At 38.3% G+C, this 19,564-nt stretch overlaps 1 protein-coding gene across 1 annotated transcript in view; it reads left to right on the top strand.

The window, feature by feature from the left end:
- The window catches only part of LIPI (lipase I), a 68,177-nt gene that overhangs the window by 33,189 nt on the left and 15,424 nt on the right, over positions 1-19,564 (top strand). Inside the window, exons 8-9 of the mRNA XM_006773946.1 lie at positions 14,644-14,752; positions 18,805-18,981. Coding sequence (XP_006774009.1) covers positions 14,644-14,752; positions 18,805-18,981 — 286 coding nt within the window. The remainder of the gene's footprint in view (positions 1-14,643; positions 14,753-18,804; positions 18,982-19,564) is intronic.

Below are 19,564 nucleotides of genomic sequence, written 5' to 3'. Positions count from 1 at the left end.
TTGGCTGTATGTTCCCCGTTTCAGCTGCTCACCCTTATCTGCTCCAGGACAGAGCACAGGACATGTCCGTTTATCCCTCCGCCATTTTCCCTCCGTCACTGAATTCTTTATTTGACAAATTGCTTGCCTCCATTTCATTTAGTTCCTTTTATGGAGATTCCTCCTTTTCTTTCATTTGGGGGTTCTTTGTCTCCTGTTTTTTGCTGTCCCTTTGTATTTGTTTCTATGTATTAGATCAAACTGCTATGCCTTCCGGATTTTGTGGGGTGGTCTTAAGTAATAAGTGGTCTGTGGGACCCACTATTGCATTCTCTTAGATCTTCTGAGCTGGATGCTCTAGGAAAGCCCCTTAGTTTAGTCATTTGGGTTCTCCTATTGTATCTGGGTATTGAATGTTATTGTCCCATTTGTGGATGGAATCTCCTCTCAGGCTGGTTGACTATGTGGCTCACACCCTATCATGTTGTGTGAGCTGCTGTAGAGATGCTGACCAAACGGAACAAAATACAACAAAACAAAACATGAAACAGAAGAAACAAAACAAAATTGTACACAAGACTCCTACAGGACCAACAAAAGCAACCACAAGAGAAGAGAAAACTATCAAAGAGGAAAGAGAGCGAGAATGGTAGGAAAAAAAGGAAGAAAAAATACTAGGAGAAAACAAAACAAAATAAGCAAACAATAAAAGCACAAACAAAAAACAACAAAGGGGGTTTGAATATCTAAATATGGAGCTGAAATAAAAAAAAATAAGAATGAAGAGTTAGAGGAATAGGGGAAGGAAAATGTTTTAAAATAAAGGAGGGAGAAAATAATTAAAAAGACAAGAAAAAGGTTCGAAAAAGATAATAGAGGAGAAAGCAGATAGACCTAAAGGAAGAAAAAAAAAAGACAAGAAAGCAGGAGAAAAAGAAAAGAGAAACAAAATGAGTAATGGAAAAAAGAAAAAAAAGGACAGGAAAAGGGCAGAAGAAAATTAGATATATGAACAAAATAATAGACTAGAATAAGAACAAATCAATAAAGCAGATAAATAAAGAAGATAAACTTAAAAACTGAGAAAAAAGCAAAGAAATAAAAAATAAAAGAGAAGAAAAAAGGTAGGAAAAAAGATAAAAGAAAAGAATGGTAGAATAAAGAAAAGGAAAAGGTGAAGTGTATCATTTCAGCCTACTTTAATGCCCCATGGAAGTTTGCTTTGGATCTTTCTGTTCATTCTGTCAGACAATTCTGGGCTTCCTCTTAGGTTAGTGGTTCTCAACCTTCTGGCCCTTTAAATACAGTTCCTCATGTTGTGACCCAACCATAAAATTATTTTCGTTGCTACTTCATAACTGTAGTGTTGCTACTGTTATGAATCGTAATGTAAATATCTGGTATACAGGATAGCCTTAGGCGACCCCTGTGAAAGGGTTGTTCAACCACCAAAGGGGTCGCGACCCACAGGTTGAGAACCGCTGCCTTAGAGCTAGGTACTTAGGTGCTAACCACTGTCTGACATTTTCTTTTGGCTTTCAGCAACCTGCTTGAAACCCCAAGCAATCCACCGATGATCCACTTGTGTCTGTCTCCACAGGCCATAGCTGCAAACAGGAGGGGATAATTTTCCCTCTAAAATAGGTGTTTAGCAACATGATACCCAGGGCTGGGTCAGGAAACTTCCTCTGGTTCCTGGGCTCCACCCCTGCTTGCTTTTGCCTGCTAGCTGCTGTCAATCTTAATCACTCAAAAGCCTGTTTCTGAAAGGGCTTTAGGCAGGAGAGGTGCTGTTTAGCTTTCAGGGAATATGATGGGTGTGTTTCCTGGCTCAGAGCTACTCCTCTGTAAGTGGCCCAAAATATTACTCTGTCCTTGGTTGGACAGGTATCCTTGTATTGAGACCAACAGGATTGGCTGGAAACCTGGAGCTTTTATCATTTTTCCCTTCCAGGGAAAATATCAGTCTAGTTCCCAGGATAGTGGGGCAGATGGCCCATCCCCCAATCCAGTCCCTTAGGGCTCCTTGACACTGTTCAAACCCATAAGCCTGACCTCTGCTTTTGTTTCCTCTGAAAAGCTTAAAATGCAGGGCACCCTGGGTGAGACAGACTATAGCCCTAGGGAGTGGCTTTTTCCTTTAACTTGCCCTCTGGCTGCTGGGAGCAGCTAGCTTCCCTCAGGAAAAATGCCAATTTTGGTTTGGGGGATGACAAAATGATCCTGGCTGCTGTTTTACCAAGTCTCCCTGCAATGCTTCCCATTCCAACCTCTCATTAAGCACCTTGAGTCCATGTTTCCCTCCCTGCACCAAAGTCTCAGGTGAGTAGTTGCAAATGAAAACTCCTAGGCTCTGGGTTTAGAGAAAAATAAAACAAAACAAAACAAAAAACAAAACTGCAGCTTTTTCTCCATCCAGCTCTTGTTTATAAGCTCCAGACTCTGCTGTGGCCGGCAGCCCTCCACCTTTCCTGGCTGGATGTTATGGAGGCTTCGGGTCTCAGCTCTGGAACTTCGTGCTGTGGAGTCCAGCCTGGGTTCCAGGCCTCTATCTTCTGAGGGAACAGACTCTCCAGTAGCTGGGAGTTCCCTTCTCACTCTTGGCCCACCAGCCTGATGCCGCTGGGAGCTGGGTCAGCTCCTCTTGAGACCTCGCCCTTACCGGTCTCCAGGTATTCTGTGTCCTTCCTTGATATACGTCTCCTAAGCTGGATCTCAGTTGGTAATTCCAGGTGAAAGTTCTCCAATTTAGTTGTATTTCCCATCTGGCCCTGGTACAAGGTACATGACAGGTCTGCCTATTTGACTTCCATTTTTCTCAGAAACATAACTTACCTTACCATAGATGCATTATCTTTTTTGCAGTCAAATATTAGTTGAACAACACCTTTTAATGTTTCACTTTTACCATTCTTGATTTTGTGTTGATATGGATAGAATGCAGTGCAGATAACAGAAGATAGAATCTGTGACCTTGTGGAAAGAACAACAAAATTTACCCAACTGATGGAAAGAGCTGAGTGAAGGCCAAAATGAAAAGAAATCCACCTCAAGACACACCATCAGTAAACTTGAAAGTCAAAGATAAAAAAATAATAATAATGTGACTGACTGAATCTTTTGTTTGTAACTTATTTCCCGGGATCTTTCTGAATTCACTTATTATTTCTTGGAGATAATATAATATGTAAATTAGGCCAGGATGCCTTAAGAGTCATGACCAGCTCAGGAGGAGGGGCTGGGCATGGACCCGGAGCTAGAGACACAACACACAGGGCTGCCAACCCAACCCCAGCCCCAGCCCCAGTGGCGCGGCTGGAGCTGTTGCACGCCCGGAGCGGAGACACACACAGGGGGCCTGCCAGCAGCAGTGCACCAGCAGTCCTACCTCTGCACATGAGCTACAGAGGAAACACCTTTTCTTACGCTCATTGGCTAAGCTCCCTGTACACCACTTGCAATGTTCTTGGTAACTTGGGTAATAAGAATCCAAGAAGGTGATCTAGGGTTTTTCCACCTCACTTCTGGAGGTAAAAATGAAGGTCCGCTGCTGGAGGGGCTAAGAAATGTCATATCCTGCCCAAGCTGGTTTTGCTCAGTGGATAGAGCCTTGGCTTGCAGACCGCAGGGTCTAGGTTCGATTTTGATCAAGGGCATGTACCTAGGTTGCAGGCTCCTCCCTGGCTGGGGCCCAGGTCAGAGCTTGTGCAGGAGGCAACCAATCGAAGTGTGCCTCTCACATTAATGTTTCTTTCTGTCTTTCCCTCTCTCTTCCACGTTCTCTAAAAATCAATGGAAAAATATCCTCAGGTAAGGATAAAAAAAGGAAAGAAAGAAATATCATATCCTATGAAAGAGACATCTTGAAAATGCCTAAAGAAAGTTGTTATTTTTTCATGGTGAAGAGACTGGAGTCCTTGTTGATGAAAACACTGTGGTGGCTGTGGCGGCTGGCAGTAGCAGCAGTAGCGGGGTGATGGAGGTGTCGCCTTCCCCTGATCAGCCTGGAGGCTTCCTGCAGAGGGAGGCCAGACTGTGACTTAGGACATCCCCCGAGGGCTCCTGGACTGAGAGAGGGGGCAGGCTGGGCTGAGGGACCCCCCAATTCCAGTGCACAAATTTTGTGCACAGGGCCTCTAGTTTAAAATAAATGTCTTGGAACATTTCTGTAATAACTAGAGGCCCATTGCATGAAGTGATTTGTACAGTAGGCCTTCCCTTCCCCTGGCTGCCGGCACTGTTTTTCCTCCGGCACCTGGGACCCAGGTGTTTGCTCCAGACGGAGCCTTCAGTCTTCGCTCTGCTGCTTCGCCCTTATGTATGCAAATTAGCCGCCATCTTTGTTGGGTTAATTTGCATGCTCTTCTGATTGGCTGGTGAGCATAGCAGAGGGACAGTTAATTTACATGTTTGTCTATTATTAGGTAAGAACATGTCACCTACAAATAGAGACTTTTATTTTCTTTCTTTCTAATTTGTATGCCTTTTATTTATTTTTATTGACTTACTTTAGTAGCTAAAACTCCCAGTATTGTGTTGAATAAGAACAGTGAGAGAAGTCATGTTGCCTTCTTCCTAATCTTAGGGGAAAAACATTCAATATTTCACCATTAAGTATGCTGTTACCTATAAGATTTTTGTATATGATACTTACAGAGATGAAATAATTCCTTTCTGTATCTAACTTGTTAAAACTTTTTCTCATAAATAAATGTGTTTTGGATTTTGTCAAATGCTTCTTTCGGATTATTAATGTAATCATATAAATTCTTCCTTTAATTTATTGAACTAATGGATTACATTGATTATAGAATGTGAATTTATCTTGTGTTCCTGTAATATATCCAATTTGATTATAGCAAATTATTTTATATGTTATTCGATTTGGTTTGTTAATATTTTGTTGAGGACTTTGTGTTGAAGTTCATGAGAGCAATATTTTATTTATACGAGAGTAACATAAACTCATAAAATGAGTTGGTAAGGGTTCTCTCTTTTATTATTTTCTGGCATATATTGTGCAAAGTTGGTGTTAATTCTTTTTTAGATAATTGATAGAATTTTGAGGACAGCCATCTGGGCCTCAAGATTTTTATTTTTGAAAGCTTTTTAATTACAAATTGAATTTCTTTAATGGATATAAGGCTACTCTGATTATCAGTTACATCTTGGTTGAATTTGTAGTTTTTGGTTTTCAAGATTTGGCCCATTATTTCTAAGGCATCAAATTTATGGGATAAAGTTGTTTGTACTATTTTTTTTTATTAAATTTTAAATGACTACAGTATCTGTGGTATCTTCTATTTCATTGGTGATAGCGGTGACTTGTGTCTTCTTTCTTTTTATTTCTGTATATGTTGCTGGAAGTTAGTCAATTCTGTTACTTCCCTCACCCCCAAAGAGCCAGCTTTTTGTTTAATTGATTTTATATTGTTTTCAGAATTAATTCATTGATTTCTGTTTTATTATTTATTATATCCTTCCTTCTACATTTTTTGGAATAGTTTTAATTTTTTTTTCTCTTCAGGCAGGATCTTAGATTGTTGGTTTGAGATATTTCATTTCTATTCCTATGACTTTTTCTCCAATCACTGCTATATATAGCTGTATTGCACATGTTCTGGTAGATTGTATTTTCATTTTCACTTAGTTTTATATATTTCTTTTTGACACTTCTTTGGCCATGGTTTTTGAAAAATAAGCATGTTGTTTAATTTCACATGTTTAGAGATTTTCCTATTATCTGTTTTTAATTTATTATATGGTGTCATTATGGTTAGAGAATGAACTGTACAATTTCAATTTTTTAAAATAAGTGTTGTTTTTTTATAGCGTAGAATATTTGGATGAATGCTTCATAGGCACCTAAAATTAATGTGTATTCTGCTTTTGTTGGGTGGAATGGTCTATATATATCAATAAGATTTTGTTGGTTGGCCTCAACCATTATCAACTCAAAGTAAAAAATATCATTTAATCTCATAAGATAAAATAGTCCAAATCTTATAATTTAATTCTAAATGTAAATCGGATTTGGGTGAGACTCTAGATCAGGGGTGGGCAAACTTTTTGACTCGAGGGCCACAATGGGTTCTTAAACTGGACCAGAGAGCCGGAAAAAAAGCATGGATGGAGTGTTTGTGTGAACTAATATAAATTCAAAGTAAACATCATTACATAAAAGGGTACGGGCTTTTTTTTTTTTTTTTTTTTAGTTTTATTCATTTCAAACAGGCTGGATCTGGTCCGTGGGCTGTAGTTTGCCCACGGCTGCTCTTGATAGTTCCTATCTTTGGGCAAAATTTGTCTCCACTTGTGAGCCTATGAAATTGAAGAATTAAGTTACTTGCTCCCAAAATAGAGTGGTGAAGCAGGCAAAGGAAACTAGTTATAGACATTCCTGTTCAAAAGAGAAAAATAAAAGGAAAATGCAGTCAATGTTGTTAAGCAGTTTTACAGTTCAGTGAGACAAATTTCATTTGGTTTCAAGGCCTGTGAATAGTTCCCTCTGGTTCATTCACCCTGGTACTGCCCTTTGGTTTCACAAGTCCATGTTCTAAGCTCTTAGAGTTATCCTTCTTTATTTTTTCACTTTTATATGAATGGTGGCATATAATTCCATCTGAATAGTTTATTAGCCTACTAGAGGCCTGGTGCATGGATTTGTGCACCAGTGGGGTCCCTCGGCCTGGCCTGCACCCTCTCGCAATCTGGAACCCATTGGGGAGGTTAGACTGCCAATTTCAGCCCAATTCCCACAGACCAGTCCGAGGGACCCCACTGGTGCATGTGTACCGGGCCTCTAGTATGCATATAAGATCTTTGGTTAACCTATTCCTGCCCTCCCTGCTCCCCTTTCCCTCCGAGATTCATCAGTTTGTTCCATGTTTCCATGCCTGTGCGTTGAGTGTCTGCCCCTGGTGGTCAATGCACATCAAAGCTACTGGTTGAAGGGTCGAACAGTCATTTAGGCTTTTATATATATGTAGTTTTGTTGCCTGTAGAATTGTGGGAGTCCTATATCTTCTTTCATTTTGTAGTGTCTATGCACTTTTCAGTTCAAGCTGGCAGTATTTATATTGCTACAACATTCTCAAAAACCTTGTAGATCTCCATAAATATCACAGAAATGCATTCAATTAGACAAAAGATTCCTGGAAATATGTTTTCTACATTTTTTTGCTTCTGCTTAGAAATGGCTGAGGGAATCTGTTCCACTTCTATGGGAACGTATGCACAGGTGTCCCAGAGCACCTCATTTGGATATACCAATACAGATGTCAAAGGGTACTTATTATTTATTAATTAGGCCGAGCTTAAACTAAAACTAAGAAGAGAGGAGTCACAGGAGACAAACAAATGCAAGAATCACACAGGTTTATTTACCAGAGAGCTGATGGGTTTCAGTCCTTGGCAGGCCACCCGAGACACTGACTGACAGAGACACACGGAGGTCGTCAGGTACGCAGCTGCAAGATGCTTGGTCTCTTGACATGAAGAGAGGCCTCTCAGTCTGGGCTCAGAAGCAGAGCAGGGACAGCAGTTTCCAGAGTGAAGGAGAACGTCTTGTCTGTGTAGGTCAGACAGGCATCTAACAGAGTCCTTTTTATACCCCGGGGGGCTTCTTCAGTGTCTCATCTCAGTGTGCTCTGGGGGTGTCTTCTGGGCTTATCAGAATAAAAACACAGGGAGTTATAAGTTGTTTACCAGGGGGCATAGGCATGGAGTTACAAGTTATTTATCAGGGGTGCATATGCAGGGAGTTACAAGTTATTTATCAGGGTCACACACACACACATACACAAGTTAGTTCCTCTTCTAAGTAAAGTCAAGTTATTTATCAGGGTCATACATAAACACACACAAGTTAGTTCCTCTTCTAAGTAAAGTTAAAATTCCCTCTAATACAAAATGAAATTTGCTTATGCTAACCTATACTAATACAAAATGGAGTTTGCTTATGCTAACTTATATTAACTAAACTTATTACTATAACGGAATCTATGAGTCACACACTTATCTTTTCAGAGACATTTGTATTACTGAATACTTTGATTTTTTGATCTTTCTAAAGGCAAAAGATTGTCCAGCCACATTTCTAGCATTTTTTCTCTAGAGCATGGTTTTCTGATGGCGAATATTTTAGTTAAGGTATCTTTCCAAACTTGGTAAGATAATAATTTTTCAAATCCTCAGGATAGGGTTTGCTTTTCTTTAAAACTTTTATTTCAGTTTATGTTTTCCCTTATATTTAGCCATAAACACTAATAGCAAATAAGGCTACACTTTCAATCCTCTGGCAATCCCCTCAGCTAAATGTCCAATTGGTTTTTTTTTTTTAATTTGGAATTTCTACTTTCCACATAATATTGGGATATAATTTTGGTAAGCTATTTCCAATAACATGTTTTTCTCTTCTTTCTAAGTCCTTTCTAGTAGAATTATTAACATCTACGTTTTTACTAATAATATACTCAAGGTTATCTAGTTTTTATGACATGCTACTCAAAATACTTTAAGCTTCTGCTCATTGAGAACTTCTCATTTCAGGTGTTGTAAAACCATCTCAGTTTTTATACTAAATTTGGTATTTATTTTCCATCACTGCCATAATAAGTTACCACACACTTCAGTGGCTAAAAGCACATAAATTTATTATTGTACTAGAGGCCCAGTGCATGGGATTCATGCACTGGTGGGGTCATGGCCTATGGGGATATGCCTGCTGTGGGAGTACTGCTCATCCGGTCAGCTGAGCAGCTGTGGACCCACACTCTGAGTTGCTGCTCCTGCTGTGGGGGTGCCAATCATTCTGGTCAGCTGAGTAGTGCTCCTACTGTGGGAGCGCACTGACCACCTGGGGGCAGCTCCAGAGTTGAGTGTCTGCCCCCTGGTGGTCAGTGCATGTCATAGCGACTGGTCGACTGGTCATTCTGGTTGTTCCACTGTTCGGTCATTGGGATTTTATTATATAGGACTAGAGGCCCAGTGCACAAAAATCCATGCACTTGGTGGGGGGGTCCTTCAGCTCAGCCTGTGACCTCTTGCAGTCTGGGAGCCCTCAGGATATGTCCAACTGATGGCAGTCTGGCCTTCCTCTGTGGGCCTATTTCAGGGCGGGCCTATCTGAGGGTGGCGAGCAGCCACCCCTGCCTGAATCGCCCCACCACGGTCACTGGTGGCCTTTCTCTATAGGAAGCGACCCAGGCGGGCCTATCTGGGGACTGCGAGTGGCTGGCCCCACCCTGAATTGCCCCACTGCTGCTACCACCTGTGGCCTCCCTCTATGGGAGGTGACCAGGCGTGTGATCAGGGGATGATGCCAGCCCCTATTGCCCCGCTGTTGGTCACTGCCACCCGCCTCTACCCCATCACCACCCCATCACTGTCCCCTCCCTCTGCCTGCTGGCATGCACCTTGGCTGTTCTGGTGCCACCTGCTCGCTGGCCCTCCCCCCACCACCCCCCACCTAGTGGTCATTCTATTGTTCAGTCAATTTGCATATTATGCTTTTATTATATAGGAATTATATAGGATGGTTATGTAGATCAGAAGTCTAAAACAAGCGTTACTGTGTAAAATCAAGATGTCAGCAGGACTGAGTTCATTTCTGGAGGCTCAAGTGGGAGAATCTATTTCCTTAACTTTTTAAGTTTCTAGAGCAGTGGTTCTCAACCTTCCTAATGCCACAACCCTTTAATAAAGTTCCTCATGTTGTGGTGACCCCCAACCATAAAATTATTTTCATTGCTACTTCATAACTGTAATTTTGCTACTGTTATGAATCATAATGTAAATATCTGATATGCAGAATATATTTTCATTGTTACAAATTGAACATAATTAAAGCATAGTGATTAATCACAAAAGCAATATGTAATTATATATGTGTTTTCCAATGGTCTTAGGCCACCCCTGTGAAAGGGTCGTTCAACCCCCAAAGGGGTTGTGAACCACAGATTGAGAACCAATGTTCTAAAGGCTGTCTGTATTCCTTGGTTTGTGGTCTCCTAAAATATTGGATTGATTCTTCACACTGTTTCACTTTGACTATTCTGTATCACATTTATTTTTAGATTCTCTTATTTTGTCTTCCTTTTCTGCTTTTAAGGTCTTGTGATTGCAATTCTTGTGATTACATTGGACCCACTTGGATAGTTTAGGGTAATCTTTCTATTTTAATGCCAGTTGTTTAACAACATAAATTACATTCGCTATCTTAATTATCCTTTGTCACTTACTAGTAAAGTAATATATTGAAAAGTTCCAGAGATTAGGAATGACATATTCGGGGATGTATACCACAATTAAAATATGCATATGTGATTTTTCAATCTACTGTTATCAGCATTTTACCACTTTAGTGAAATGTGGGAACCTCACTTCCATTTAGGTACCTTTACATTCTTCACTTTTAAATATCATTGTCTTAATATTAGGTTGTATGATAATTTTTGTTGTAATCATCAAATGAGATTTATAAAACTCATGATAAAAGGAATAATCTATTGTATGTACACATATATCTTATCTTTCCATTGTTCCCTTTTTGTTTCTTATGTTCTAAGAGTATTTATTTTACCAATTAATTTATGTTTGAAGAAATTCACTCTTATGATAATTAAGAATGGGTCTGGTAATGAGAAATTCTTTTAGTTTTTCTTTAAGATTGTCTTTAGTTCTTCTTTGTTCTCAAAGGATAGTTTTGCTGGATATAAAATATTCTTTGTTTTAGCACTTGAAAAATATTGTGCTGCTTCCTTTTGGCCTCTGGGGTTTCAGGTAAGGAATCTTTTGCGACTCAAATTGGTGTTCTCCTGTAGGTAATTCATCTTTTCTCCTTGGCTACTTTCAAGATTTTATTCTTTATTTGTAATTTTCTAAACTTTAATTATGATATATCTTGGTAAGGATTTCTTTAGGTTTATTCAGTTTTACTCAGCTTCTTGAATCTGTGTGGGGTTTTTTTCTTTACCAAATTTAGAAAGTTTTCAGATATTATTTCTTTGAATATTGTTTTAGTTCCACTCTCTTTTCCATCCTCTTACACTAACACACATATTACCTCTTTGTTATGGTTCCACAAGTCCCTGTGACTCTTCAGTTTTTTTTCTTAGTCTGTTTTTCTCTGTGGTACAGAATGAGTGGCAGATTTACCTGTGTTCGAGTTCACTGATTTCTATCCTGTGTCATCTCCACTCTACTAATGAGCATATCCAGTGACTTTTTTATGTTGTTATATTTTTTATTTATGTAATTTCTACGTTGTTTTCTTTTATAGCTTCTATTTATTTGCTGAGAAATTTCTATTCTTTTATTTTTTAAAAGACTCTGACTTTGAAGTATTTTTATGATGGCTTCCTTAAAATTCTTGTCAGATAATCCTGACATCTGAGTCATCTCAGTGCTAGCAATAGTTGATTGTCTTTCCCACCAACGATGTGATTGTCTTTGTTCTAAGTATAATGGATAATTTTCAATCACATCCTGGAAATTTTGTCTATTATGTTAGGATTTTGAGTTATATTTAAACTTCTTTTTTAGCAGGCAGTCACATTGTTTAAGTTTTTGCTTATGTATTCTGATGATGTAATTCTTTAGATGTATAAAGGTTCAGGATTGTTATATTTCCCTGGCAACTTTCTTCTTTTTTCTTTTTTGCTTTACGTATAAGAATGCATCTTGCCTCAAAAACTATTTATTAGATTCTGTCACAAGAATTTGCCTCATAGAGCTTTTGAATTTTGTGTGGTCTTTTCTATCTTCTATATTATATTCTGTATTATTTTATTTCACTTCTTATCTAACAATCAATATTTATTATGAATATTATTACTATATCAAATGCTCACTTATATTTAATCATTTCATTTTTTTACGCTTTATCTTACCCTGTTTTCCCCACTTTTTTCTTCTGGGTCTAACTTCTATCTTGCTGAAATAGATCCTTAATGACTTTTCACTAGCAGTCCCTCTCAGTTTTTGTTTTGTGTTTTCTTGAAATGATCTTATCTTTCTCTTTTTCTGCAATATAGTTAGTTCAGGATAGAATTCTACATTGAAAGTTATTTTTGCTCAGCACTTTGAAGATATTAATTTTTTTTCAGATAAATTTATTTATTTTTAAATTTATTGTCAATGCAGTTGTTCTATACAGAAACCTGTGGTTTTTCTTTTGGTTATATTTACCTATCTATTCATCTAGACATGATTTATTATAATTTTCTAGTCTTACGGATCAGTTGCAGTCTCTATCAAAAGGAAAGAAAAATATTTATACTATCAAAATAAAAATCCATATCTTCTTCTATTACAGAAAATTCTTAACAGTCAGCTCTTCTTCAAAATCTCTCCCATAAAAGTTGGATTTTTCCACCCAAAATTTACATTCCATAATCCTGGAGCATTTTTGATACAGATTGGGGAGAGGGGTCTCACCAAGTGGTGAATGTAAATTCCATATTATGCCGTGTTTTCTTTAGTTTCAGATAATTGTGTCTTTTTTTACTTAACCTCAGACCCTAATATAAAATACTGTGCAGGGATTTTTATTTTAGCCTTATTACTTGTAGAAAATAAGCTTCTGTGGTCCATCTTTAGTTAGCTTTCAGTGGAAATATACTAGCAGCATGCTTACCAGCTGCCGTAGAACAATTCCAGCATGTCATAATTTCAAGAGTTTCATCAAAAGGTTGATGAAACTTGGGGACTCAACAGGGTTGAGTCACACATGTAGTCACCTGTTGGAAGTGGCTAAAGGCATTTCCCCAAACCTGAATAGGAAACTGATTGTGGCTGCCAGACAGTTAAAGGGCATCTTAATTTACATGTTATTGCCTCCTACTGGCCAAACACCTGAACAGCCTTAGGCTATTCCCCCGGTTCTGACAATGGACTCTGTACCCTTTGAAACCTTACCCATTGAAGTGTATTATCACCACCTTGCCTTAGGACAAATTGTGTTAATAAAAGCAAGGGTCCTAGACAAGGAAGGGCTCTTCAGTTCCTTTAGCTGAAGGACCTCTGACCCTCAATGCGTTTCAAAATTATATCTCGTCTCCGGACTCTTTATTGGTCTCTGGATTCCTATGTCATCTACGCGTAGCCTCTTTTCCAGATTCCTGAACCCTTCTTGATACTGGAACATAAACCCCGGCAACCAGCCAGTTACTGAACCACAAGGCTTACACAGATAAAGTCCCAGGGCAAACTGTAATAAGAACAAGGGAATTTGTATGTGACCAACAGCACCTATTCCAGGAAGATCTTCCCAGCACAGGGAGGTGGAGACAGCTAGAAAGGTCCTCAGCCTACTTTTTGAATAACCCAATGGGAAACAATAAGACCTAGGTGACATGGGGGGGGGGGATGTTAACTCCATAGTACTCAGCAGTTGAGGAACCTGGAGAGAGACTCTTGGGCACTAGGGATAAATTGCTTGTGGTAACTTCTCAAAAGGGTGTGCCTGCTCCACCAGACACCCGATCACCGCCATTAAATGTTTTGCTTTCGTTGCCTTTGTGTCTCTGAGTCCTTAATTGACTTCAGACAGGTGAGCATGTTTTTCATGTTACTTAACATCACATCTTCTGTTCCAGCATGGAAGGTGACACTTAAGCCTCTGTTTTCAAGCTACACCCAGTTCTTAAGTGCCTCCTAATATTCTTCTTCTTCATCTGAGCTTTGCTGTAATTTAATCTATGGATTGTACATCCAAAATGTCTATCAGTATGTGCTTTAGCTGAAAGAAGGCTTTCTGTAATATCTCAATATGTTATGCTGCCAGAAATCACGTGAGCAAGTCTGAACACCTGACTTTTTTGGGTGAGGTGGACCAAAATATTTTGTCTAACGTTGGGCAGTCACTTCAAAGTAAGAAGCATTCCTCTTGTGTTAGAAATGGATGAGGTCCAATTATAAATCCATCACCTATTGGAGGTAATAATAAGTATCAGACAAGAAATTGCATGTATTTCTCACAAGAAAATTTCATGCATTCCATGTCTTGTTTATACATTGTCTTTAGGGCACGCTGTTCAGTACTTGCGAAAACTCAGAGTCAGAACTTTCTGTTTAGCCCAGTCACTATAAACTATAGTGGTAAGTTCAGAATCCTTGCCTCTGAAAGATATACTGTATCAATTTTTAAAAGGAGCATTTTGAATAGGAACTAACTACCATGAGCTTACTCTACCTATGATTATTTAATTTCATAGTCAATCCTAAACAACCAGTGAAATTGGGAATTATATTTGTCAAGCAGGCTTAGCTAGGACTATTAATTTGATAATTAGGGAATGCTATATTTACTTTATAGGTAATATATTTTTAAAAATAGTTTAATTGACCTAAATTCTGAAAACTTTTGGTTTGCAGAAGAGTTAGTATTCACTAATTATTTGTTCACCTCTTCACCATACCCATGATGTCTGACAGGCTTTGTAATTTCTTATTTTCATGACTAGTTAAAAATTTATAAGAAGTAAAATATATTATCCATATACCAAATAAGTGCCTCTTGACATTATTTACATATATAATATGTTCTTATGTGCATATATATATATATACATATATATACATATATATACATGTGTATCTATGTATGTGCCAAAACAATTTATTTTAAAAATGTGAACTATATTTTGTATTTTTGTTTTGTAGCCTATTATTTTGTTCTCAGTGTAATTGTAGATAACACAACGATGGATGGCTATATTACATTTAAATTATTAAACCAGTTTGGAAGGGTTGAAGAACCATGGCTCTATAAGTAAGTATAATTTAATATTATTTTTATTCATAAATTAAATGTCTGGTTTTTTTGAGCATCCAATTTGGAAGCTAATCCAAGTAGTGTGGGTTTTCTATGCAGGGTGCTTTCAAAGGCACGGAGAGAGGAATGTTCCTAATTTCAATAACAGCACACAGACTCTAGTCCTAGAGCAGTTGTTTCACACTTGTTCAGAAGTCAAATAAATTGTGAGTCTTGATTACCTTTAAAACATCATGTTCTGTGCAGAACACCATGAAATATTAATGTGTTTTATTCAGATACTTGAATTTGTGCATTTTAAAATAACAGAACATAAAATGTGGAACACTTACCCATGGTAAATCTGTCCATCTAAACCTGGCCAATTAATTTATGTTTTTATTAACAATTATTTGCTAATAAATTTAGTTATGCTTTGAGATTTAAACTGTTTTAGATGCCAGGAAAATAAGAGACTTCTACATGATCTTTTATTTCTCTTTTGAGAAATAAAAAATAGAAGTATTTTTTATTTCTAAAAATTTAATTTTTATTTCTAAAAATTAAAATAGAAATATTGTCCTGCTGTAAAGGCCATGTCCTATTATATAGTAGCAAATTAGAATCATCTATAATTATATCGCCTAGGGATATTTAGATTTACATTTGGTTTACTGGTATAGTCAATTTCTACACCTTTCCTTCTTTACCTCCTCCTTTTCCTCTTATATCTTCTTATACATACCCTTGTGCATGTTATGCCCAGATTTCAGGATCCCCAAAAGCCCACCAGGGAGCCAGCTGAGTCCGATGCAAAAGCAAAGCATCTTTATTTGAGCTAGCTCAGCTCCCCGACCACACTCACCGACACAGAGGCAAGCGCCAGAGAGAGAGAGAACTCTGTGTGGAGAGGGGTTTTATAGGGGGGTTGGAGTAAGAAGAGGAGAGAGGACTGTGGGCCCTGCCGATTGGCCAGGCGCAAGTCAGTGTCTTGTTACACAGGATGTGGTCATATCTATGGTGCACACTTCCCTTGATTGTCATTGGTTAGTTTAAAGAAATCCTGGGTGTGGCTAGCAGAGGCTTGGGCTTCCGGGAAGAAGCCCCTTGCTGAGCACATGGCTAAGGCTGCCGCCCAAATATGGAGGATCCGGGATAAGATGGAGGGCGTAGCCCTCGCCCTTTCAGTGCACACACGTTTTTATTTAGCAAAATTACTATCTTATTGCAAATGTGTTCTGAATCCTGATTTTTATATAAGCGTTATTGTGTGATCACTTCTCTATGTTATTATAATCACATACATTAGCCCAGCCAATGTGGCTCAGTGGTTAACCATCAACCTATGAACCGGGAAGTCATGGTTGGATTTCTGGTCAGGGCATATGCCTGGATTGTGGGCTACATCTCTAGTAAGGGGCATGCAGGAGGCAGTTGATCAATGATTCTCTCTCATCATTGATGTCTCTCTCTCTCTCTCTCCCTCTCCCTTCCTCTCTTTGAAATCAATAAAAATATATTTTTAAAAAATCACATACATTAAATATAGTACCAAAAATATTATTATGCCAATATAGGATTTTAAACAGGGGATAGTAATAATGGATATTCGGGTTGGAACAATACCCCAGCTGGATGAGTAATGGGGCAATTAGAGTGGAATGACATCAGAGAGGTGACTATTGTAATAATTGATATGATGGGGGCATAAACCCAGTAATTAGAAATGGGTTTTTAGGATTTAAATAGATCTATTTTTATGATTAAACATCTGAAAGTGAAGGAAATAAACCAATCTAGAGTGACTTCAAGTTTTAATCTTTATGACTATTTAAATTACGGTGCCATTCACTGAGCTAGGAGATGTATGAAAAGGAGTCAATTTAACCAATAAAAATTCTTGAGAGCTTCTATAGGATAGAAACTGCACTAAAAATTGGGGGTAAAATTTTGGGTAAATTAGAATTTTTTTGCATAACTTATCTAGTACAACAGGTAGACTTTACAAATATATAATACAAATAAAATGATGTTCATCATTTTTCTATTCAAACGATTTTTATGAATATCCACATGGATGTAGGCACTGTGCTAAATGCTGAGGATCCTACATAATAAAAGCCTAATATGCTAAGTGTCCGGTCATTCAGTTGGCTGTTCAACCAATCAAAGCGTAATATGCTAAAAATATGCTAAGGCTGCTCAACCACTTGCTATGACGTGCACTGAACACCACGGGGCAGGTGCTCCAGCCAGTACATTAGCTTGCTCTTGGAGTTTGGCTGATCAGAACTGAGTGAGATGGGCCAGACACACCCTGGAGCCCTCCTGCAGTCCCTCCCCAGCTGTCCAACCTCCTGCGTCCCTCCCCAGCCCCAATTGTGCACCAGTGGGGTCCCTCAGCCTAGCCTGCATCCTCTTGCAATCTGGAACCCCTCAGGGGATCTCAGAGAGCCGGTTTTGGCCCAACAGCAGAACAACCAGTGACTATGACGCACACTGACCATGAGGGGGCAGACGCTCAATGCAGGAGCTGCCCCCTGGTGGTCAGTGTGCTCCCACAGGGGGAGTGCTGCTCATCCAGAAGCTGAGCTCACTGCTGGTGAATGGAGTGGTGAGGAGCCAGCCTAAGCCATCAGTCAGACACCCCCTGAGGGCTCCTGGACTGCAAGAGGGTGCAGGCCAAGCTGTGGGACTCCCCTGCATGCACAAATTTCATGCACTGGGCCTCTAGTGCTGTGATGAGAAAAATATAGTCCTACCTTCATTAAGCTTACAGCCTAATGAAGAATATAAATATAATGAAATAATTAATAAAATATGTAAATATAATCTATTCATTCAAAATGTTCTTGAGGAACATTATAATGTGTAAGGAAATATAAAATTGGGGATGAGGATTATTTAGTGGGGCCACTAAAAGTTTCTTTAAGGGTATTTTATATTTATTGGTTAAGAACTAGAGTTAGTCTGCTTTGCTGTATTCCAGGCAGAGACTGATACAGACAAAGATCTTGAAGCAGGAGGGATCATAGGCTATTTCAGGGGCTGAAGGAAGTGCATTATGTCTGCAAATGGAGGCAAGGAGAGAGGTCGAGAGAGAACACCTATGTTTTGTAGGAACTAGATTTGTAGGACACGTTTCAGGATTTATATTTTATTCACTGGGAAAATGAAAATCACTCATGTGTTTTAACTGAGGCAATCTGGTTGGGTCAGGATTGGATTTTTATTTTGTAAAAACAGCTTGACTTCCGTGGATTGGAAGCAGGAAAGACAGGGTACTGTTACAAAAATATGGGCAAGAAACAGTCTTGAGATAGAGGATTTGTAGTGGAGGTGGAGAAATGAGGATGAATTCAAAGCAGATTCAAGAGATTTCAAAGGTAAAGTCAGTAGGAATTTATGATAGATTTGATGGAGGGATTGAAAGAGAAGATAATATCAAAAATGAACCCTAGTTGTCTGGTTTGGGCAATAGGCAGTGGTGCAATTTAAAATGATGAGGAAATTTGTAAATTTAATGATTTTTTATTTTTATTTTTAATGAGAGGTAGGTATTGGGGAAGGTGTCCTTTAGATTAATGTCCTGGGTACATTATAAATGCTCAGGAAATTGTACTTATTAAATACTAAATTTATTTTTTTTGAATATCAGGCTTTTAGAATTATTCACAAATATTTTATAAAGTGGCAGAGAACAACAAAGGAATATTATTTGAATATCCACTCCATGATAGCTGTTCAGGGGTCAATAAAAAGAAGCATAAGATGACTTCTCTAATTTCAGACAAATGAACAATCTAACCATCTAGTCAGAAAGATAAAATTTCCCAATTTACCCCAAAAAAGTATTTCCAAATGTGTATGGGGATGTAAATGTTATTATTATTTTGTTTTAAAATACTGTATAAATTATTTTAATAAATACTTTAACAGACACTTATTGTTTGGCCTTTTCCTAAAAAATTGGCCTTTTTCTATTCTGAATTGTTAATATTATATTGATTTTAGAGTGAAATTATATTTCAAATTACTAATACGCTGAGTATATAAAATTTTCTGTTTAGGAAGAATAAATCATTTTATAAACTTCAAGAAGCCAAGATTCTTGCTCAGTTTTTAAATGATGTTGTACGTATTAAAAGAATTGGTTTGGTATATTATCAGGACTCTAATCAGCAATGTTGCACATGCCAATATAGCATCCGGCGTCTCATGTTAAAATCACTTACATATCCAGAAAGGTAAGAACATTAAAATTTTATTTAAATAGGTCATCTTTTAAATTTGAACATATTGGCTTGCTAAAAAATGTTTTAAGAATTCCTGTACTCAAATATCGGTTTATTGTGTATTTCAAGATGTATCTGAAAGGTGTAAAATGCATTCTGGTTTTTTTTTTTTTTATTTGGATGAGATTCATTGGAATTGCATTACCTAAGTGAGGGAAAACACACACAATTATCTCATAAACCATAACAAAAATGAAAAAAAGTAAGACAAATGTCTGCCATAGAAGTTTATCAATAATCTACACTAATAAAAGAGAAAAATGGTAATTGGTGTACGACGCTACCCTTTTCCTTGGCTAATCAGGGCTATATGCAAATTAACTGCCAACTCGGATGGCAGTTAACTGACAACAAAGATGGCGGTTAATTTGCATATGTAGGCACAATGCAGGGAGATGAAAGGGAAAGCAGGAAGAAGCCCCCTGCCACTGACAGTGATCGGAAACTCAGGGGGGAGCTAATAGCCGGGGGGCAGAGCAAAGGTGGAGCTGGGGGCCGCCTTTGCCCTGCCCCCCCGCCATGATTGGAGAATCGG

This window comes from Myotis davidii, unplaced genomic scaffold, assembly GCF_000327345.1.
Source record: "Myotis davidii unplaced genomic scaffold, ASM32734v1 scaffold24, whole genome shotgun sequence".
Taxonomy (NCBI): Eukaryota; Metazoa; Chordata; class Mammalia; order Chiroptera; family Vespertilionidae; genus Myotis; species Myotis davidii.
This window is presented reverse-complemented; position numbering and strand designations above follow the sequence as displayed.